This window comes from Tubulanus polymorphus, chromosome 3 (assembly GCF_964204645.1).
Source record: "Tubulanus polymorphus chromosome 3, tnTubPoly1.2, whole genome shotgun sequence".
Classification (NCBI taxonomy): Eukaryota; Metazoa; Nemertea; class Palaeonemertea; order Tubulaniformes; family Tubulanidae; genus Tubulanus; species Tubulanus polymorphus.
The window spans coordinates 2,658,015-2,681,302 of record NC_134027.1 but is presented as its reverse complement, the minus strand read 5'-3'; the positions used below and the strand labels follow the sequence as shown (position 1 = coordinate 2,681,302).

Below are 23,288 nucleotides of genomic sequence, written 5' to 3'. Positions count from 1 at the left end.
TCGTGCTGATTCAGTGCAAGGCGGCGGTGGGGGAGGCGACAGTGGCCTGAGACACCGGACCGGGGCTCCGAACCTATCTCACCATTGCCACCAACTCCGAAATCCGTTACAAACCCGCCTCGGACAATCGCTTCACAATCCGGACATAGTCATTTCCGATACCCTTATAACCCTCAACTGCCACCTGCTTCCAACACCCTTCGGCTTCCAAATCATTTATTGCAGTCCGGGATCACATAGCCAGCATCTCCCAATGAGCTCGAGCGGGACAACAGTGCCGATTCCCCAGTAGATGACAAGGAGACATTTAGTTGATATGTTTTTTGTTTATTTTCCGATTAATCAGATTCACACACAATGTTACATAGAATAAGAAAATAAAAATATTTATAGAACACGAGTCCTCGGAGGGTTGACCTGTCGGGCCCGGTTATCTATGACACAGAATTTCTAGTTTAATACTTATGAGTCTTGAGTGCAATCACGCTTTATCATAATATAGACTTTGGAGCACCCTCGGGGTCCCCCGCCGAAGTTCATGCCAGCACAAATTGGCAAAGCATCGGTAGGAGCTAGGCAACCAAACCCTGGAAAGCGAGACGGTGATCGACTTCAGAATGAAGCATCTGACTTCAATATTCTACAATATGGTATTATGTAAATAATGGTATTGACGTACCTCTTCCACGACGTGATGATATTGCGCAAGTTTAGAGATCTGACGTGACCCGGCAGGTCTGAGCATTAGAAAAATAGCGGGCATCGCAGTTGCAGTCAACATACCGACAACTTGGGCCATATAAGACAACTTATACACAAAACAATAAGCTTGGATGATTGTAACAGCGATGTAGAGGAACAGAAGTATGGCGGCCATTTTTACGACAGAAACCCCTATTTCACGGCGTAAAGGCCTGACGTTTCTTACTACGTGGTCAAAAAGATTTCGCGAAATTGCTGGTATATTGTGACGATACATGAGACAGGAAGAACAATAAACCTTCGTTGCAGGGCGAGAATATATCTCACTTTCATCATTCAAAGATTCTTGCGTCGGAATAAAGCGGACTCCGTTCATAAGAACTTCGATCGGATTTCGTTCTGTTTGTTCAACGTTGAGAATTAAGAACTTTGATAAACTTTGCATAGCGGAATGTGGCGGGCGGAGAACGTTGTTCGAGACATGCTCGCTTTTAGCAGCTTTCAAAGTGTCTAAAAATATATTATTATAGCAATTAGCTAAAGACACAAGGCTGTTTGAGAGATAATAGATTGTAGTAGTTATCATAGTCGCATAACCAATAACGAGGTAGTTTTTACAATTGATAAGCAACCCTCCAAACACAAATACAAAAATCATACAAGAAATGATAAACGAGTGTAAAAATATGACAACATAAACCGATACCAGATAACCAAGTGCCAAAGCCACTAAAACGAGCAACAAAGCTACATTCATCATTCGAAATCGGTTACCTCGGTGAAAAAATATTGAGAATTGTTCGTAAAAGAAATATGCATACGCCTTCGTGAGGAACGGGTAAAAATTAAGCATGGGAATGAGATGCATGAAAAACGTGACTAAACCTTCCAGTAACGCAACCAGAAAAACAATCGCAACAACAGCAATCACGAAACTCCATCTGAGCAAACCAATCATGAGCGAACAACTGTGCAACGGGAAATTAGCTTTTATGTAATTTACTATCGCAAGTAATCGAGAGTACCACACATGCGCAAAGTGGCACCAAAATATCGGGTTCAGAACCATCAGTATTTGTGCCACGAAGTAATGGAACAGTATTTCAAATCCGAATGTTTTTCTAGTGAAAGTATGGGATCCAAATTTGGCCACATCGTCGGCCGACGGGAAAATAAACGTGCTCGTAACGGCCGGTACGCGAAGATGATTTGTCAACAATTCTGCTAATCGTACTGGTATGCAAAGCAAAACCGAAGCCCCTATAATGAAAAAGGCAAAGCAAACATGTGGGCCTCCACAAAATCCTCTCCAATTATCATATGCTTTTTCAAAACCAAACATAATGGCATACGGCCCGATAGGTAGATCTTTCTCTAACATATCAGATAACATTTCCATTGCATACGCGTCTGTTTTGTATCGATAAATGGCAATATATAATACAATCGGTGATAAAACAACACATGAAATCCTTCTTAACCTGGATATGAGATTTGAAGGCGAATCGAATAGCAGTATCGTCCGTAATATGTAACCTAACCCTAATAGTTCATAACTATCCACTGGTATCCAGTCATTTAAGGCTTCGTCGAATATTCTAAATTCACCGATGCAGTCCGTCAGCTCCCTCGGGGCTTTAAGTTTCTCGCTATGGCGTCGTTGTTCGGGTATGCAGATTACGATTAGTGGCAAAAAGAGAAACAATAAAACGCCAGTTATTTTACTCAAACTTAAATATTCAGTTTGTTTCACTTCTAACGTGCAATTTATAATTGCAGCAGATTTAACCGAACAACACCGATATAGCACGTATCCTTGCATTACTCCAACACTATGCGCGATTCGGTTATGGAAACCGAACTTAGGGTTCTTGACCATTAGGCAAAAGAAGTATTTCGTATGGCTCACATTCTGTAGTAGATGCAAGAGATTAGACACAACTGTAGTCATGAATTGTGTCTGATTTTTGTTTTTCGTACAACCGGGTGGTTGCAGCTGTGGTGTTAAATGGATACTAGCATAGTAATAAGGTGTTAATCCAAACGACAATTTATATGTATCCCATGGATAGCGCAAATTCGGATAGCCAGTCACTGTTTCATTACCAAATGTCCAATACCAGTTACGTGGATTTATAAACGGCTTTAACTCGTTACGTCTCTCTATGAATTCAATCCCATTTAATGTTATATAAGTAAAAGTCGATTTCGTAGTCGAGACGTTTCGTTTGAATTCTGCAATTACGCTGTCCGATAGATCAAACTTACAATACATGTCTCCGTCCAATGTTTGATTGTTCGTTATTCTGTTTGTCTCCGCTGTGTTGAATCGACACTCAGTTAAGATTAGTAATGATAATCGAATTATGATATAAAACATCGTACTGAGACCCAGCATCGTGCATCCATATACTGCGTGTAGTTCTTAAAGAACATAACAAATTTATATTAAAATGCTGAATGAAACTAGGAAGTAATTTCATGTTTGCGTGAATGCTGGTTATTCGATATTTGATTATCATGCGCAAAATGATATAATTCCCTCTTCCTTGTCGGGATAAATGCTCTAAAGGTACTTTCGATTACTTCCTTGACCATTCTAGTTTTCCATTTCTTTCTACTATTCTTGGAATTGGAACGATATTACGTGTTTTGAGGGTCAAGCGGGGCATTCGTTATTACCACATGAGGCTTGGCGATCATCGAAGTGTTAGGTAAACTGCTGCGGGTCACCATGCTACGTACGTACGCGTTCGTGAAACATGATTAATTTGATGATTAGTTTGAAGGTGGCTGCGCTTTAAAATGTGACTGAATTATAGTTCAAACAGCATAAAAGCGCAGTCCATTAACCTGTTCGTTATCGTTTCAAATTCTAGTTAAAACCGACGTATTAACTAAAGACGTTCACACCAGTTTTCAATAAAAGCAGCGAGTCATGGTTTGTGTAATTTAATCGATTCAGTCCCCACGCCGTGAAAACTGTGAATTATTTCAGCGTCGCGAGAGAAACCGTTATAATTGCATTGGTTTCTTATTCCAGTCTAATAACACGTGTTGTGATGTATAGCCACATTCCCAACTCGCCGGTTTTGCGCAGCGAACCGTCGGTTGTACGGATGTTGTTATGAATAGGAACCGCCGATTAAGCATTAAGGCAACAGTGAACCGATCTGAGACTTTCATGACCAAAAAAGCAAAACGAGGTTGCCGCATTGCGACGGCTTTTAGAAAATAAGCTTCATCAATGAATTCTCGACACGGTTCAGTGACACGCGTCATATAAAAATACGCCTTACTACTCCCAAACTATACCATTAAATCGATGACGGTTGTTTAATGGTGATCCAGATGAATTACAGATGAAATAGGGAATAATAAAAGCCGCATCCCCATCATCCGCCCGAGAGATCCCGACATTCGCTCGTATTGACGCTCATCGTGTTATCAATTAGACGCTTATATTCATCAAGTTTGAACGGGGGACGCCGGAGTGAATAATGGATGCTAAAGATTTCCGTTTCAACGAATATTCGTAAATCGTTCGACCACGATCAACACTGATATTCTATCTATATTTCGTTAATTTTAATGAAAAGAGAAGGCTGAAAATAGTAAAATACAATGAATACTTTATTTCGTATCGCAAGTATTTCATTCTGGCTGATATATTTTGGAGTCGAGCAGTCAATGGCCGGTTCTTATCGGAGATTCACTAAAACTACGATCGACTCAAAACAAACTCCTTACAAGGTTTTTACGGATCGTAACTACAGCCGTTTAGAATGCGCGTCGATTTGCAGCATGGAAATTGCTACTTGCCGTGGATTCGACTCGGTGGCCTCCGCGTCCACTCGTGAATGTCACCTCTATGATAACCTTTGGTACGAAATTGATGGAAATATAAGGTCAATATATCGATTCGGTAAGTCCACTCAAGCAACTGAAAATAATTTATCACAAATGTAAGAATATATAAATCGGGTAGTTTTGACTAGCATTCATATGTCTAAAATCTACGGAAGCGTCCTGGGGACATTGAACAAAATTCATCTTGGGACATATTGATTTTAATGGCTAAAACGATCAATTAACCACATAATTTAATGAAAGAAAATCATTTTGAAAAATTAAAGAACTAGAATTTATTCAGACACAAAATTGCTCTCAGTTTCAGAACTTAATCCAAATGAACCAGGAAGCTGAGAGTGAAGAGTGAAATTTTGGGAAGTTATTCAATTTGCGAGTAGAAACGTACTCGTGCCTATAGAACACGTCTCCACGCAACTAATTTTTTCTGGGGGTCCCTTCCTAATTTGTGCACCACCCTTCCTGAGATCCTGGATCCGCCGCTGGCATATATGCTGCAGCAGGCGTGTTGAATGCATTACATAATGATATTCATACATATTTTTTACACGTCGAATCGTGAATTATTAAGGCTAATTGATAATTAGTCTACAGTAATTTCGCGCATCCTGCCAGCTCAATTTTAATGCGTATGTTCAACATGATTTTTTTTTCAAATTTTCCAGACCGCAAATGTCCAACTGGATTTTTCGAAAAGTTCACATCTTGTTATAAATTGATCCAGAACAAGAAGTCATTCACAGATGCTACGGATTATTGTAAAGAGAATGGTTGGAAATTGGCTGAACCAAAGTCAAAGAAATTACAAGTTTCGCTACGAATTTACATGAGAATGAAATATTCTAATTGTAAGCATGGCTGCGTAAAACATTGTAATGTTAAGTTTTTTCATATTTCACCGACGATAATTTATGACCCTCTAGAATATAGTGACTATGTTTGTAATTAGTTTTTTTTTTCTCACGCGATGCTTCGTTGCAACTCGAAAATTAAATTTCAGCTCCTCTGAAACAATGCGATTTATTCATTCGAGACCTGCTCATAAATCATTTGTCATACTTTTGTAAGTCTGTAGATCGATGGGAATCATAATATTTCAATTTGAGCTAATTGCAGTTTACAATAGGATGAACGAATGAATTTATTTTGTGAAAATATTATTACCATCGATGCCCGCGTCATTGCCTCCAATTCTTGTTTCGCATTTTTGTGTTTACTGGATCAACTATATTTGATATAAACTGAATGATAGCAGTACAATATTCATATCAAATTAAAACTTTATGAATGGACATCACATTAAGCCGGGCGAATGTCTTCTTGCGACTATCAGCGAAACCAGTCACAACTGTAACGCGACGTGTCTGTCCCTAGCATTTGGGACCGATCGCATCACATGATCGTACAGCAGTCGCAAGTCGATACGCGGCCGCCTTTTAGAAAAAACGAGAATACATTTCATTCAGTGTTTTATCTTGTTTCTGTATCGTCCTCATGTTTTATGTTTTTTTCTTTTTTATTCAGACCAAGGATGGATCGGTGTTTATGACGGAAAAACAGCTACGTCATCAAGAGGCCCTTGGGTTTGGATATCTGACATGGAGCCAATTCAAAATTCTGATTGGGATTCTGGTGAACCAAATCACGATTCCGAACGATGTGTAGAAATGAGAGAGGATAATTCTCAATGGAATGATACTAGTTGCAACGACAAATTGCTGTTTATATGCGAGATATAATCGTCGATTACTCAAATATTTATTTCTTATTTCAAGTTTTTGGACGTTTTATTTCGGAATGAGGATTAATAGAACAAAATGGATTATTGAAAATACAACGTAAAAACTGGAAAGACAATTGAGCACCCGACCTAACGCATGCGAATAGTAGGCGTGACGTCAATAGATTTACGGAAATTTGATTATAGGTGGAGTTCTGATAACCGGAAATCTATAAAAGCGATAAAAATATAATTCTCATTTACTAATGAGTATATATAATATGCATTATTAACACGAACGTTTTCGGGATCATTCACCTATTTAAGCGATTAGTTCATTTTCATTCCCAAATTGACAATACAAATAAATAAAACAAATACATTATTTGTGAGTTTTGACTCATTTTACTGCAGTCCATTTCGCTCATAAAGTGAATCCCAACCTACAAAATCTAGCGATCTGGGCCTTAACTGGAGCGAATCAGTTTATCTTCAACGTTTTTGACCTTGAATAAATGAATATGTATGATATTTCATAAGCTATGTGGATTTTAGTCTATTATTATTATCATGTTTGTGTCAGTATTTCCCTTTCTTTATTGTAGTTTTCTGATATGTTGTTGTAAAGATAAAGAGCAATAAAGATTTATCTAATTGAATTGTAGATGGATGCCCCATTGATTTACCTTGAGCCGCGGTACTCGCAATACTTGCTGTCATCTTATACTACGCTTTCGCCTTGTTAATATAGATCTATGTTAATTGATTGACAACTTTTTGTATATTTCTTCTTGAATCAATCTATGAATTTGTAATGAATAAAATGTTTGCGCTATATGTAGCTACTTGTTATAGGGGATCACTGGATCGTTTTATACCGCGTTAAATGTAATTCGTTGGAAATCTGGCGTTGAGGTTGAAATGTAATAAATCGGGTCTCAGTGATGATTACAGCTCCAAATCGACGGATCGGTACTCGTGTGTTCTAATTACAGATAATACCACTGTGGTGATCGCAGAGACGACTGTGGAACACATGAATCAACTCATTCACACCGCCAACACCGAATCAACTCAAACTAACTACTTTCCAGCTATCATATTATATTTAAAACATAAGATCCTACGTTGAAAGCCCAGTGTCATACCCCATCAATAGACGATGACGTTATAAAACCGCGTAATGAGTTTTTTTTTATAAGAATGACTACACCTATGTATATGTAGGTATTGAGATAAAGAGTGTAATCATCAGAATACGATACATAATTTCAGAAATAAAAACCGGTCCCTATTTCTATTCCGTACGTTAGAAAACCAGTCCCTGTTGAAGAAAGGGGTCGTTAAAGACTTCTCAAACAACAACTGTTTTCAAGGAGACTATTGAAATTATTACTTGCACTGACATTTTCTGCTAGTATAGTTTCACTAGTTGGTGCTATCAACGACAGTCGTTGTGTCTCGTCACAAGGAAAATAATTCCCTAATTTTGATATCAACTTCTTCGTCTTTATTCCGATGAAACAATGACCGAAGTTGAGCCTATCACAGATTTGAAAAGTCGAAACAACACGAATTCGAGAGGTACGATTCTTGATGGTAACGAAATTTCAATTGGTTGAATGTGAATTCTATTGGTTATAATTGTCGTTTTGTAGATACGCTAGAATGGCTGGCAGGACACTACGCTGGTACAAAGAAATGCGTCGATAAGACAAAAGACGCTCTGAAGGAGGTACCACCTCTTACCAATACAGACGGTGAGCCACAGTTACTGTTAGATAGATTCAGGTGTTGGTACGAAATAGTGAAGAATAACGACGTCAATGCATACGATCAGTTAAAAAGAGACATTTCTAAGGATCAATTCGATAATCTTCTGAACGGAATTTTCTTCGAACATGAGAAAAAGAAAATTGACGACCAACCGGGCGATTTCAAGCGACCGTTACTGTTAGCTTGTGTTTTCAGCGCTAAGGATGTAGTCGAACGAATGATCCAAGATGGCGCCAATGTTTTAGCGAGAGGCCATTGTAATATGAATTGTATTCATGCCTTAATCATAACAGCTGGACACTGTCCGTCTCAAGAAGATATCATGATTGATATTTACAGATTTCTGTTTGCGAAAATAACGCATGCCGAAAGAATTGAATTATTGAAAGGCGAAGATATCAATAAATTCCGTCCACTAGAACTCGCGGCAAAATTGCAAACATTTGGACTATTCCAACTTATCATCGAAACTGAAGAGTTGTATATCGTTGATCGAGGAGAGAGGGGTTTGTACAAAACTCTCACCTATGACCTTACCGAATACGAATCGTTTCAGAGTTACAAACGCGAAATTCGTTCCCCGCTGCGAATGTTGGTTTACACTAAAATAGACAACCTCGACAAGTTCTTGAAATATAAAATGAACAAAAATGCTTTGTTGAACAAGTGGATGAAATTCAAAATTATTCGAAATGTCCCCTTTCTGGTTATATGGTTTCTGATCCGCATAGCATTTCTGATATGCTTGATATTAGTGGAACCCAGAGTGCTGAATTTGATGCCTCAGTTAGAATTTTGTCGTGGTTTGAATACGTCTCAGGTTAGCGGAACTGGAGCTAAATACACCGACTGTAGCAATGTTCACGGTGACAGTTTTACTGTACAGTTCAACATTTCAATGGCTGGTATCCTGTTCGTGTGTGGACTTTTCTTATTTTTCGACGTCGTTGAAATCATTGTGAAAGTTTTTGACCGAGACAGAAGGCTAGCTTATGCCGGGTTAGGAATTCCGTTTGTCGGCGGTTATTTGTCGTTCACATATTTCTATCGCCTCGTCCAGTTGGCCTTGAATGTAATCTGCCTCCTTACAGCGATCGCCGCCTATACGAATCTAAACAACCTTTATTTTCTCAGATTTATGAAGGCTTTATACATTCCGTTGATATTTCTCAGTTTAATGTACGTCGTTGAAATGGTGCCATTCATTGGACAATTTGCGATGGTTCTACAGCGTATGATCGCTATCATGGGATATTTCATCTTGATTTCGGTGTTGGTGAAGTTGGTATTTCAAGTGGGTTATTTCCAGCAGGTTTTCGGCGATGACTCGTCATTTAACACGACAACTAACGGACTCTATACGATGTTCATTCTGGAGAATGGTGTTACTGATATAGGAACAACTGTGATGGTCCCGGACGGTTTAGCCTATGTAGCCTATTTCTACATGTCCGCGATACTATTAGTGAATTACCTGATTGCCGCGATGTCAGTCGAGGCAAATATCACCAATGACGTCAGAGAAACTGTCCAATGGCTGAGGCGTTTGGACGCGGCCATTTTATGCGAAGAGCGGTTTGGTCGTATATTGTGGAAGATTATATACAAATGTAAAAAAGTGGCCCCTAGAATTCGTTTGCATGTTACTGATACGATGTATGATTGAATAAACCCGGCAGAAACATTCGAATATGTTATTCATTAATGTGTTATTGATTAAGACAAATATACTGCATCGAGATATATCTAGATCTATCTACATCTTTCACTATATATATATTTATTCAGATATTTGATATATTGCCATAGTAAATCAATGTACTCTCTATTCAGAACTAATATCAGAAATATATGAATTTTCAGATTCAGCATCCGTTTATTTAGAGTGCATTTGAAAATTTTTCTTTTTTAACTCAGTCGAATCGTTTGCTATACCATGCTCCTAAAGTCGATGTTTAAATCAGCATCTTTGCCGCTGCATCCTTTGAAAACGGATAGTTGTTTATAAGCCTCTGGATCTCTGGCGTGGACGCAGAATCCTGCACGGTACTCCATCATCAATAGACCACCGTCCGTTCTATAAACACATATATATTATTATGAGTGAATTTGGTTATAACTATATTTGACGATAGAAATCAATGTTCACGACAGACATTATTAATACACGACCTGATAAAACTTGCTCTTGTCTTTTTACACTCGTTCCGTATCACGAGTTCAGTATCGAACGTTTCAATGTTACCTGTGTAATTACAGATGGTCTTTGTTTTAGCTCGATTTATGCAACGATTTTTCACGACGTAGATGTTTGAAACGAATAAGTATAAAACCCACTATATACAAAGTTTAAAAAGTTAAAAGCTGATTTCAATTATCAAAAATTGAAATCAAATGATACGAGGCTCGAAACGTCGTGTCATTTGATTTTAATTTTGCAGGTTTTATATTCATTATCTACTCTTCACGTCAGAGTGTACGGACTATTCTACTAATGGAAACAAATATCCATTTCTTCCACTGACCTTCGATACAGATGATTTTTCTACTGCACGTATGACGAATAGTTGTCCCGTCGTATTGGAATTTCATGTGCGGTGCAGTGCACGATATATCGTCATTGGCTCGAAACCAACTCAAAACGACGCCATCTATCAGATCACACGTACCGTTATCGGGAGCCAGACAGTAATGAAACTGGTAATAGCGAACTCGAATCGGAGAATCTGACCAAAGAACGATTACTGAATTGAATTATCTGATAGATACATAACGAATTTACGGAAGCGATAAGGGGCCTCGAGATGTCGCGTTCCAACTCGACAAGTCGCCATATTTATGTCGACATACCGCGATATATCGCGTCAAGTCGACATGAATATGTCGATATATCGTGACATATTTCGTTTTCACGACCATTTTCCTCGCGACAAGTCGACATATTCATGACGACTTGAAACTCAGTCGTCATATCACTGGCGTCCTCGTCTTACATTTAGACGTGTCTTCAGATGACTTCTTGTCCCGTGGAAAATGGGCGAAAAAGCGAAATTTGTCGTGAAAACGTCACGATATATCGACATATTCATGTCGACGTGACGTGATATATCGCGATATGTCGACATAAATATGACGACTTGTCGAGTTGGAACGCGACATCTCGAGGCCCCTTATCGCTTCCGTACGAATTGAATGATCGAACGTGTCCTATACCTGGTGAATCACGAAATATATCTTCTTTTTCGGGATTATTGTATGATTCAACCCCTAAATATCCTTTATAAAGTAATATGATAAATTTATTAGATATAAAATCTTTATGAAGAATAACTATCGTAAGCAGGTTCTCGCAATATATTCACCTGTCGGAGCCGCCCACGCTGTACTACACAATAAAGTAACATACAACCACCCAAAATCTAAAAATCATCAGAAATGCAAAGGCATAGTTTAATGTTTTTACGTTACTTTAACCAGTTTATACGGAATGAATGAAATGATATCAAAGAATACGAAATAGTTTATCGTGACAACCCGAGAAAAAGCCAGGCGTATGCGACAAGTATCTAAAATCTAGTGCGACAATTTTTAAATATTAATTAGTTATGTAAAATTCACCCTTTTATAAGCTCGTTACTTTAAAACTTACGCATCGTGTTCGCTTTTATCTTGTCATTTCTATCTATATCTCGACTAGTCTTGCTATAAACACTTGAATATATGTTCATCAGAATATGATGAATCGTATATGTGCCTACTGATGTGCCCCATACATGGCGCTATCATTAATAACGCTTTGCGAAACTCAATAGAAAATCATGCTGAACTTAACATCGAAATCAACTGTGAAATGTCATCTGCGGTCGATAGAAACAGTATTACGTCATCTGAAGCAACTTTGTGCACGTATTTAGAATATTCTGTTATCACGCGTGGTTAATTGTGATTATAAAAAATACAGTACATTAATCCCATCACCAAAATCAACAACAATTTCCATCAGATCATTAGATGAAATCATAAAAATAATCATCATGATATGAAATCACAAGGCTGTCCTTTACACGGTTGCATATGGCAATCTATCCACGATAGTGAAATATCGATCAGATCGAGGAGGTTATTCAGGAGAACGACAAATCTGTGTCACTACAGTGAAAATTTCAATCAAACTCAGAAGTTTACTACATAAATCCAGAGAAAAATCCATTTTAAAACAATTCTACTCGGGAAAACTCCTTTTTATTTATTTCATTGTTAATTTTTCAGTAGAACAATCACAATTTTCGACAGTGTTGTTGAAGCTTGAAATTTGTTTATTCTATGCATTCTTATAAACGTCGAAAACATACACGGACATCAATCAACATTATCGATACTGGTTTTTTTTTTTAATGTTTGTATAGACCATGGCGTATCCCATTTCACGTAAGATGGCGAACAACATAAACAAGGAATTAAGTATTGAGGAATCATTGAACAACAGGTGGCAGATGAGGGCATTCTAACATTCGTTTCAGGAAAGTCGTAACGAACAGAAACATTCGACCAGAAAATACAGGCAATATCATGCGTTTAAACGTATTCGTGAATTAAAACGACCAAGTCCAAAAATCTGTAGAATTTCAACGATTAAAATCAGCGGATGAAATTAATTCGATTGAAAAAAAGCGTGTTTTTATAAGCACACGTTGTTGCAGTAAGAGATGAACATAGGTGTGTAATCTATCCAACACGAATATATGTAACATGTAAAACCTTAAACAAAAATAGTCCAACTTATATCAAAGTACTTTTTCGTACTTATGAAATAATGGATGCTATAGATGTTACGATGAATGCACCGAAATAACAGAGAAACCCGGACGTTTTCGTGGCTTTGTTTTTGTCGGGCATTTGTAAGTTGTTAACTGCGAGTACAACCTTTCGAACACCATCATCAAGCGTCGCGATAGAGGGAAACGGAGTGGACTGAATTCGTGTTGTGGCCGGTGTCGTGCGCTTGTTTTTCCTGTGGCGTATTTTTCTATTTTTTTCATTCTTCGGTTTGACGGGTGGCGGGTTATATTCGACTTTGAATGATTCACCGGTTTTGGCGGCTTTACACTTTTGTGATAGTGGTGCATCGCCGGTTTTCTGTACTAGATCAGCTATTTCATCGCCGCATTCCGCTTTCAGAATCTTATTAACACATTCCTGTCCCATCATCTTCAATCTGTAACAAATATATTCGAATTCGATCTATTTTTGGTATACGTTGGCTCTGAAAAATCGATCTCAGATAGCTCGCATTTAAAGGGTGGGGCTACCGGGATATTCTTACCTACACACTTCGTTTACATCTGTAGTTCTAGTTACCGATGCTCTTTGCATTTCACGCATTTCCTGTCGTACACAGTGTTGCATCGCAAACCGATGTTCCTTCATACAAGGTGATGCCGCTCTGTACGCTGAAAAACAATTAAAAACCATTCGAAATGATCACAGTAATTCGGCTGAATATGTTTTGTTATCTAACGTACTTGCAGTGTTATTGCAGTAGTAACCAATTGAAGCTCTCAAAGCAGTCGGGTCAAATATTTCTTTAAATTTTCCGAGAGATGATTCGTGACAATCTTGGATATTTCTGTCAATACATTCAACGGCATCGTGATATTTTCCTTCTCTAGAAAAAAATCGTTAGAAATAAAAAGAAGCCACATAAGTTTTACATAAACATGATCTGTACGCGGTGCACCATATATTAACTCGGAGGTTTTAGTCACCAAGCATCTATTTCAGATACTTGCCTACATTGTTGCTCTACAATATCTGGATCTGCATTTCCGAGTACTGGGACTATATCCTCAAAAGTAGAGGCATCTCCACCGAAATCACCGATTACACCATCATCTAACTTCGTGGGTTGTAACTGTTCCATGCATTGAAACAAGTTTAGAAGCATATCTGGTGGACATGATGATCCCACTGACGCCAGCACTGAAACAGGCATTCAGAGCTAACTGTGACATTTTCAGTACATCTCAATATATCTTGTTTGTTAAAACATGAATTTTTGTTTACCCATTATTCATGATGTTCCCTATGCGCCCTATATCCTATCGGGTCGTGATGGATATCCATGGTCAATTCCCGATACAGGAATTCTCATATTCCCCAAAGCTGGGGTTCGGGTAGAACTAAGATTAAATTGACTTTGGGTAGAGCAGAGACGTCCTTGTCGGGATTTTTTTTTTGATAACGCATATAAACGTTTGGTGCTGCCGGCAAATATCTATATATAAAGATTTGACAGTATTTTGATAGCCATTTCGCGTATATTCTTATCTGTGCGGTTTTTAGTATCGTTATTTTCGCACTAACTCTTGTGAGGCGTTATACGCGTGTGTCTCCAGATCACTTTAATCGTGATATAGCGTGTTTGATGTGCGCATGGAATAAATCCGATAATTTATAGAAGAATTCCAATATAAAGTATAGCGACGCTGGCAAAAATGTTGAGAGACGATCCTCTTGAAATTTTGGTTTTTATTATTATACGGGAGTTGTTTTAATGAGCTAATCTATACGTCATGTCGTAACGTACGCGGAATGTTTTACAATTCATTCGTTGTCGAGTAAACCGAAGTGCTGCAGTATTAGGTCGTATCAGATAGTGTCGCGTGTTGTTGGACCAACGTCAGATATTCAATGATTAGGTAAACAGTTCACCAGTCTCTCGACCGTCAGCATTAAATTGACCTTCGCGTAATAAGTGACCTTAACTGGTACATATATACGAAAAACAGGTTTCCGAATATCCTAAAATCACGAAATAAGAACAGAAATATTAGGCAGCACTTGTTTGTTTTGTTCAGTCATACGTCGCTCTCTGTCGTGGTAAAGTAAATCAATGATATATCGTTAAATCATGTCGTAGGAAACTACCCGTGGGTCTATTATCAATAGATTTACCAACCGTTCGTTAGTCGTTCTATTCATTAATGATAAATACTTTTTAAATATCGTGTTTTGTATGTTTTACCCTCGTAGCGTCAATTTTCCGCACGAAGTTTTTTTTTCCGCGTGTGGTTTAGATACTAATCGTGACTATACGGTCAGTGTTATTCGTCCTTCTTAACATCCGAAAAATGACCAAAGATTTAACCGGATACTTACATGTATAAAGAGATATAAGCAGGGTCAATGAAAGCATCGCGATTAATCTTGATTATAAACCTGTTGAAAAATAAGAAAAATTGAAATTGAGTATCTCTTGCATCTATTATAGAACATGCCCTGCAATATTAGATTTAATAAGTTGCATTAACGAGCATGATATTGTTAGTTTAATACACAACCGATGGCATTTTGCAACCGATAATCTATTCATAGCTTTAAAAATTTCAAACAGTTTCCATCGACATAAGTTGATTGTGATGATATCCACATCCATTGAAGCCTCACAGATGAAAGTCGGCGGGATATGAGCGACTATGATGTGTTGTTGTACTTGTAGCGAAAAGCAGCCGCGAGCAGACGATGGATGAAACTCTGCATCGTGTGTAAATGATTCATCAGCATCTGAATAATATCTAGACTACGATTTTCCATCATTATCCAGTGTGAGTGAATGAATTTTTAGCGATGCGACGAGACGACAATATCATCTAACTCTCATCGCGCCTTATCGTCAGAAATCTACCGCAGTTTTAGAATTTCGAAATATCTACACACGGGGACTTGGCTTTTTCGTAACTTCCCTCCTTACAAGAGGCAAGCTAGACTTCCATGTTCATAAAAATAAGCGAGAAAAAAATCAACGGAATTCGTTTATCCTTCATTTTGCCGAACTAACGCGGAGAAAACTGATGCTATCGAATTTACGCGCAATTGGATTACACATGAATATATGAAATTCTATTCAGCAAGGGTTATGTTTGGATGATTATACTATAAATCTGTGAACGGAGATCAGTTTAGGTTCATACTACGGATACGCGTAGCTATCGTATTTCCATGCCGCCCAGCAGACGACCCAAATGTAAAATCAATCAGAGAACGTTAATGAAATCACTGCCCATCTTATACTCACCGGTGATGAGTTCAGTAAGAAGACTTATAGGATTCGCTAAACGAATTACAGGCGTAAATATGGCTATTTGGCCGGCAATCGATTGAGAATTTCCTTTGACAAGCGCGCAGCTCTTTCAGATTTACATGGAAAATACCACAAGCTAAGCAAACACACGCTGTATAGGCTACAGCGTTAAAGGTGCGCCGGTAGAAAGTGACGTGTACGTAAATCTGAGTTAAACCTTCCGATGCAAGAAATCGTCACGTTTATGAATGTCATGTTTTGTTTTGTCTTCGTGGCGTATTTTATTTTGATGTTTTTTTTAATTAAGTAGATATCATCACGTATGTTATTACACGACCGGAACCCAAAATGGCGTCAAAGCAAATTATGTAAATTCGACTGATCATCCAACAATGTTCACACTCCAATTCCGATTTCAAAAACCAAACCCCTTGTTTCGTTCCCAGTGTAGTGTGGGAGGTTTGTAAGGAACACGCTAAAAGTTAACACAATATCGAATCAAATCAATCAACTATATAGAGGGACGGTTCCCAATTTTAAGATCAAAGATAACAATGCTCACTGGGACCACGTGGTTGTAAGTTTAGATCTGGGCCCAGTTTCAGAAAAAGGTTTAACTCTTAAATCGATTTAATTTCTTCATTAATTCAGTTTATCTTAAATCGATTTAGGCCTTAATCTTCTTTGTGAAACTGGGCCCTGGAGTTAAAACAATGATATAGAATAATTATCTCTAATTCATAACTATAGAACTCGATCAAGAAGTATAAAACTAACTCCACAATGATTTAAGGATTATATCAGATAAACAGACATGGTTATCTTGTCTGAACGGATACGACATTTAAAAATGTACCGACGCAGTTTTAATGTCAAGGATATTATAACGGCTGATTAAATCCTTTTAATTGCAGTTTCCAAAGTCGGAAAAATGTCAACAAAGCCCGGTGACGTGATGTTGTGATGCCATTTTAAAGTTTTCAAACGGATAGATGACATTTAAAAAGCCTCCATGCACGGCATCGACAAAAACGAGTCCACGGCGTTCGTTCATCGGCTAAAATCTCCTTGATTATAATAGCTAATGCATATATCAAACAAATATAAGCAGCTGCAGCAGCAGCAGCAGCAGCAGCAGCAGGACTTGGGCAACATGACCATAGATTATTCATTAGAAAAAACGCCAATTTACAAGTGGATCATAAAAGCAAAGTAATGGTTACATAAAACGCCGGAGAGCTAACCCCTATATAGTATCGACAATCTTGTAACTCTCTTGATCAAGATTTTACGCATTTTAGTTCGACAAATGGGACTCGTGTGGTAGCACAAATTCATTCATTAGTGACATGAATCGGTGAACGATTGACTGGAGCCAAGCCTTAATATCGAATAAGTAAGCTACTCACAGGATATTTCCAGTAAAAGCTAAATCGATGTAGTTGAATAGCAGGAATGAAACTTCTCAGCAACATCTTTACATCGAGTGACTATCTTCGTTATGTTTCGATCGGTCTTTTACGAATCGCCTACGAGTTTTATTTTTGGGGCCATTTATTACAAGGAGTGGTAAATATGTAAGTGCTGATTTCGAAATTAATAACTCCAAATTAGACAAGCATCATCAGTGGGAAGGTGTGATGATATTTTAGTTATCATTATCTCTCATCAATCACCGCAATCATTATAATCAACATACGTATAAACTAATAGTTTTTTTCGAAGCTTGATAAGTAAATTCATACCTCCGGCGATATGCCAATGATCACAGTCTTCAAAATCTTTTCTGGTGCGTGAAGTAAAACCTTGCCCTATCTGGCGATACATCAAAATGTTCCTACTTCATTTACTTGAATTTCAATAGAAGTGTTGTTGTTATATAAGTGAATCATCTCCTGCGGATATATATATATATATATATATATATATATATATATATATATATATATATATATATATATATATATATATATATATATATATATATATATATATATATATATATATATATATATATATATATATATATATATATATATATATATATATATATATATATATATATATATATATATATATATATATATTTATCTCACAGTCGAGAGTTCTATTGTGAGGAAACAGGTCACTTCGCAATAGATATCGTCACAACGTCCATTCACAAAACAAGTCAGAGCCGTGCAATAACATCAACCGATTTGCACACTTTACAGCAGTCAAGAGATATAAACATAATAACGGAATACGCGTTTGTTGATTGAAAACGCGTTTGTTGATTGAAAAACTTAATGAGTGAAAAAATATATTTCTCTCTGAAAACAAAATAATTTTTTAATACAAATAAATAGTTTAAGGCATTCTCAGCACTAAATTTATAATTTCTCAGAAAACTCGATTTCTTTTAAATATCATCCATAAAATCTGTTAGGATATCGAAATTCGGGATATTTCCAACGCAGAACTTCGGCAAATCTGCATCCGATATTTCACAGTAACGCTCGTCGAACAGGCCGAACTGAGATGAAGACTTATTTAGTAGTTTATATATATATATATATATATATATATATATATATATATATATATATATATATATATATATATATATATATATATATATATATATATATATATATATATATATATATATATATATATATATATATATATATATATATATATATATATATATATATATATATATATATATATATATATATATTTATCTCACAGTCGAGAGTTCTATTGTGAGGAAACAGGTCACTTCGCAATAGATATCGTCACAACGTCCATTCACAAAACAAGTCAGAGCCGTGCAATAACATCAACCGATTTGCACACTTTACAGCAGTCAAGAGATATAAACATAATAACGGAATACGCGTTTGTTGATTGAAAACGCGTTTGTTGATTGAAAAACTTAATGAGTGAAAAAATATATTTCTCTCTGAAAACAAAATAATTTTTTAATACAAATAAATAGTTTAAGGCATTCTCAGCACTAAATTTATAATTTCTCAGAAAACTCGATTTCTTTTAAATATCATCCATAAAATCTGTTAGGATATCGAAATTCGGGATATTTCCAACGCAGAACTTCGGCAAATCTGCATCCGATATTTCACAGTAACGCTCGTCGAACAGGCCGAACTGAGATGAAGACTTATTTAGTAGTTTATATATATATATATATATATATATATATATATATATATATATATATATATATATGTATATATATATATATATGAATTTCGATATCCTAACAGATTTTATGGATGATATTTAAAAGAAATCGAGTTTTCTGAGAAATTATAAATTATATATATATATATATATATATATATATATATATATATATATATATATATATATATATATATATATATATATATATATATATATATATATATATATATATATATATATATATATATATAATATATATCAAACAAACAGAAGACTGCCGCAATGAAATGATAGAAATCTTCGATCTGGCTATCGGGGAATCTATAAGCCATATACAAAATTTCCGAGATATTCGAATGAGATATTTTTCAAAGAAACGACGAAGAAATGGCTCAGATATACTGCAAGGTGTTAATGATGGTTTTATGAGTTAATGTGATGGTTGATGCGAGCCTAGGGAATTCAACACTGATTGGGTCTTATAATCATTAACAACAGTATACAGAGAAACCGTCTTGGAACGAGTTCAGTATAATATGGCTCTTTATATGAAACTCTAAACAAATCTAGAGTGTTTCAATAGGGAAAAGACTAAAATTTGATTGTGTGTATTTCAGGCGGAACCAGTCAGTCGCAAATGAATTCATCGATCAAATTAGTAAGAGGGACAATTCCCTATTTCGATATAATAAATGTTATCGATGAGATCATTGTAAGGTAACACTCGTGATTATTGTAAGGTAACACAGGAACGAATGTCTGCTGAAGGCCCGGAAATCATGTTACGTTGCATTTCCAAAAATTGAATATTCTCACAGTTGTTTGACAGCTTCAAGTAGAGAGGGGCTAATTAGCAAATATGGCAATAAGTTGGCATTTCGAGTACGAAGTCTGCATACGACATAACGCCGTTAACTTTTTAACGGTTCGGCGGAAAAAGGATGCAACTTGTCGTTCAGGCCAATCCTGTCACGTGTGTCAATAAATGCTAACTTAATTACGCGAGGAAATATGTATTAGTACGACGAGGGAGTGGTAAAAACTAGACATCACGATAACATGAGAGCGATTACAGTGACACAAGTTTGCTCGCTTCCCTGAAAACATCGTATAGACGACATGCATATAATATGCTAACTCGACACATCAATGGATAAGGACTTTATGCAAATGTATCTGTCGGTCATGTACTGTAGCAGCGAGCGCGTAGAGGGAGAAGGGGAAGGGGCGAGAGGGCGAGAGGGCGAGAGATTCTTACGTTAGCGCCATGGTTGGTCGCGATCCGTTGGTTGATTCTGGAGGATAAAGACAAGTTTAATCGCCACCATTTCTTGGTAAATCGAACGTGCTTGTTTATCTAGTATGTCTGAGAATCACGCAATTGTTCTTGATCGACCAGCAAAATTTGACGATCTATCTGATGTGTAGTTTATGTAATGATGAAATCCTGCAACTCGGAGTCGCCGTCGCATAAACATCATAGCTGCCACCGGTAAACCGATTTAACAAAGAGGTTATGCGAGGGCTGGAGGAAGGTTCGCTTCTCGTGTGATAAGAACGAACCTAATGATATATAATGGTACAAAATTTCTAGCTCTGAACTGAAAGTAAGATCGAGAATCGTAGATCAAAAATCTCGTCTAATTTCCATTGATTTACCACGTATTACTAACGAAGCTCTATAGTTCAGATTGTTTATTACAAATACCAAGCTGTCTTATGACGACAATGCACGCGATTTTCGATGGTAATTTTCCGACGTTGTCAGGAAAATCAAGCCCCGGTTATTACCACAGTTTTGTAAGATTAACATGGTTACATATGTTTTTTTGGAAAGACCCGTCTGCCTTTGGTCGTGGATGACGTTTTCGTAACTATCTAATTGGAATGACCTGGTGCGATATAAAATGGAAGAAAAAAATTAAGTAAAATGTGGAATTTCAGCGCCTACGGTCGAGGATTAGACTGAGGAACATTTCATTCCGTCTTTGCATTTAGAGATCCATGTTCGATTGATGTATCCACAGAGTTGGCGTGCGTGGGTATTAGTCAAATGAATTAATATACCAGCGCCAATAATTACCACTATTTCCTCCTTTGCATTTCTCTGTGAGGATATAAAGTCTTTATAAAGGGAATAACGCGAAAAGATCAAACCCGATGTGATCGCAGAAATATCCGTTAAGAAGGATTAGAAAAATGGAAGTTTTATAAGTAGATTTCATTCGTCCTTTTTCGACGTGATCGATGTGAATAATCGAAAGAGCGCATGATCATCAGATGACAGTTGTTATTTAGCCGAAATCTGGCGTGGGTGTTTGTAAATGGTCGTAAAAGCATTTCTAGTTGATCCTACAATTAACCATCATTCGCTCGGAATAGAAATACGTAGCTTTAACGCCTAAATCATAACCGCTTTGCGTGTTTTGGATTAAACGTGACAGGCAGCTCTACCTTTAAAACAAATTGCTATCTACATTGATATCGAGTGGTTTATGCTAACATGTAACGAATGACCTTTTTTATGAATACAGGCGGTTGCATTATTTTAGATTGACCGAAGATTGCGCAGAAATAGATTTTCCAAATTAAGCGTACTAAAAACCGCAGCCATGGTTTGTACTTACCTACGGAAGCGATAAGGGGCCTCGAGATGTCGCGTTCCAACTCGACAAGTCGCCATATTTATGTCGACATATCGCGATATATCGCGTCAAGTCGACATGAATATGTCGATATATCGTGACGTTTTCACGACATATTTCGTTTTCTCGACGACTCTCCTCGCGACAAGTCGACATATTCATGACGACTTGAAACTCAGTCGTCATATTACTGGTGTCCTCATCTTACATTTACACATGTCTTCAAATGACGGCTTGTCCCGTGGAAAATGGGCGAAAAAGGGAAATTTGTCGTGAAAACGTCACGATATGTCGACATATTCATGTCGACTTGACGCGATATATCACGGTATGTCGACATAAATATGACGACTTGTCGACTTGGAACGGGACATCTCGAGGCCATAATGCTTGTTTAAATGCAAATTAAAAACGATTTTTAACGCGTTATGCTCAGATTTTTATTAAAACAAAAATCGAAAATTGGTACGTTTTGTTAAGATAAAATCATCGTATCATTGAATACAAACAAGAGATGTTTGTGTAGAATTTCCAGAATAAAGTTGACGCGAATCAAAGCGATTAAAACACAGAATACTTTTCTCCTACGTACCTTTGTTAATGGATATCTGGTATTCCATACATACTCGTAGTTCGTAGCGATCGTGTGTGACTGACTGTGTGCTCGTTGACAGTAAGAACCACGGGCAATCAAGACCGGTACACTGGCATCATCTCACCGAGTACGGCGGCTGTCAAGTGTAGTTTCTATGGCGTGCTGATTCCGCATGCGAGCGGCGTCGCGCAGGTCTCGGTTATATTAGCGTCGCCAAAACTACTACTACTACGACAACTACACATCACTACAAGTCGCCGGTTATAATTGCCTATTTCAAATCGATTTTGATAGATGCTTATTCCGGTTTCCAGCCGCAAATATACTGGCAACCGACCGAACTAAGATTCACATAAAATTTCAGACCAATCACATCACACACGCACACACACACACACACACTCACACACACACAAGTTCTATGCAGGTAATTTTCGAGGACATGTCTTTACGTTTATTTGATCTTTCACTTAAGGTTTAGTAACCGATGCGTCACCCGTATCGTGTATTTGCACAAATATCAGGTTGCCGCACTTAACAAGCGTTCTTTCGGTTCTCGAATACAAATTGTTCGCGAATGTCAAGGAAGTTCGTAGAATGAAGTGTTAGCTTAAACAAAAACCCTGTTGTTCAATTCATGGAAAAGATGCAATTCTAGAATACATGTATTCGTAATTGTAATCACGCATAGAAGATCTACTACGATCGAAA

General features: G+C 37.2%; 3 protein-coding genes across 4 annotated transcripts; 2 read left to right on the top strand and 1 right to left on the bottom strand.

Annotated features, from left to right (window-relative positions):
- The first annotated feature begins 4,392 nt into the window (after positions 1–4,392).
- On the top strand, positions 4,393–6,311 carry LOC141901153 (C-type lectin lectoxin-Phi1-like). Its single transcript, XM_074788256.1, has 3 exons — positions 4,393–4,627; positions 5,238–5,420; positions 6,097–6,311. Exons 1-3 carry the CDS (start codon positions 4,393–4,395, stop codon positions 6,309–6,311), a joined length of 633 nt encoding a protein of 210 aa, XP_074644357.1.
- Positions 6,312–7,773: 1,462 nt separating this feature from the next.
- Positions 7,774–9,742, top strand: LOC141901152 (uncharacterized). The gene is made up of 2 exons (XM_074788255.1): positions 7,774–7,876; positions 7,951–9,742. The coding sequence occupies exons 1-2, from the start codon at positions 7,819–7,821 to the stop codon at positions 9,732–9,734; spliced, it is 1,842 nt and encodes a 613-aa protein (XP_074644356.1). The 5' UTR covers positions 7,774–7,818; the 3' UTR covers positions 9,735–9,742.
- A 2,572-nt stretch (positions 9,743–12,314) lies between these two features.
- Positions 12,315–22,967, bottom strand: LOC141902387 (uncharacterized). 2 transcript variants are annotated; one of them, XM_074790088.1, is made up of 6 exons: positions 22,575–22,967; positions 15,227–15,286; positions 13,858–14,047; positions 13,591–13,733; positions 13,392–13,518; positions 12,315–13,283 (listed from the first exon to the last, which is right to left on the bottom strand). In XM_074790088.1, the coding sequence occupies exons 2-6, from the start codon at positions 15,261–15,263 to the stop codon at positions 12,872–12,874; spliced, it is 909 nt and encodes a 302-aa protein (XP_074646189.1). In that variant the 5' UTR covers positions 15,264–15,286; positions 22,575–22,967; the 3' UTR covers positions 12,315–12,871. The 2 variants fall into 2 exon arrangements, with proteins under 2 accessions (XP_074646189.1, XP_074646190.1); XM_074790089.1 differs by lacking the exon at positions 22,575–22,967 and adding an exon at positions 17,894–17,968.
- Positions 22,968–23,288: the final 321 nt, after the last annotated feature.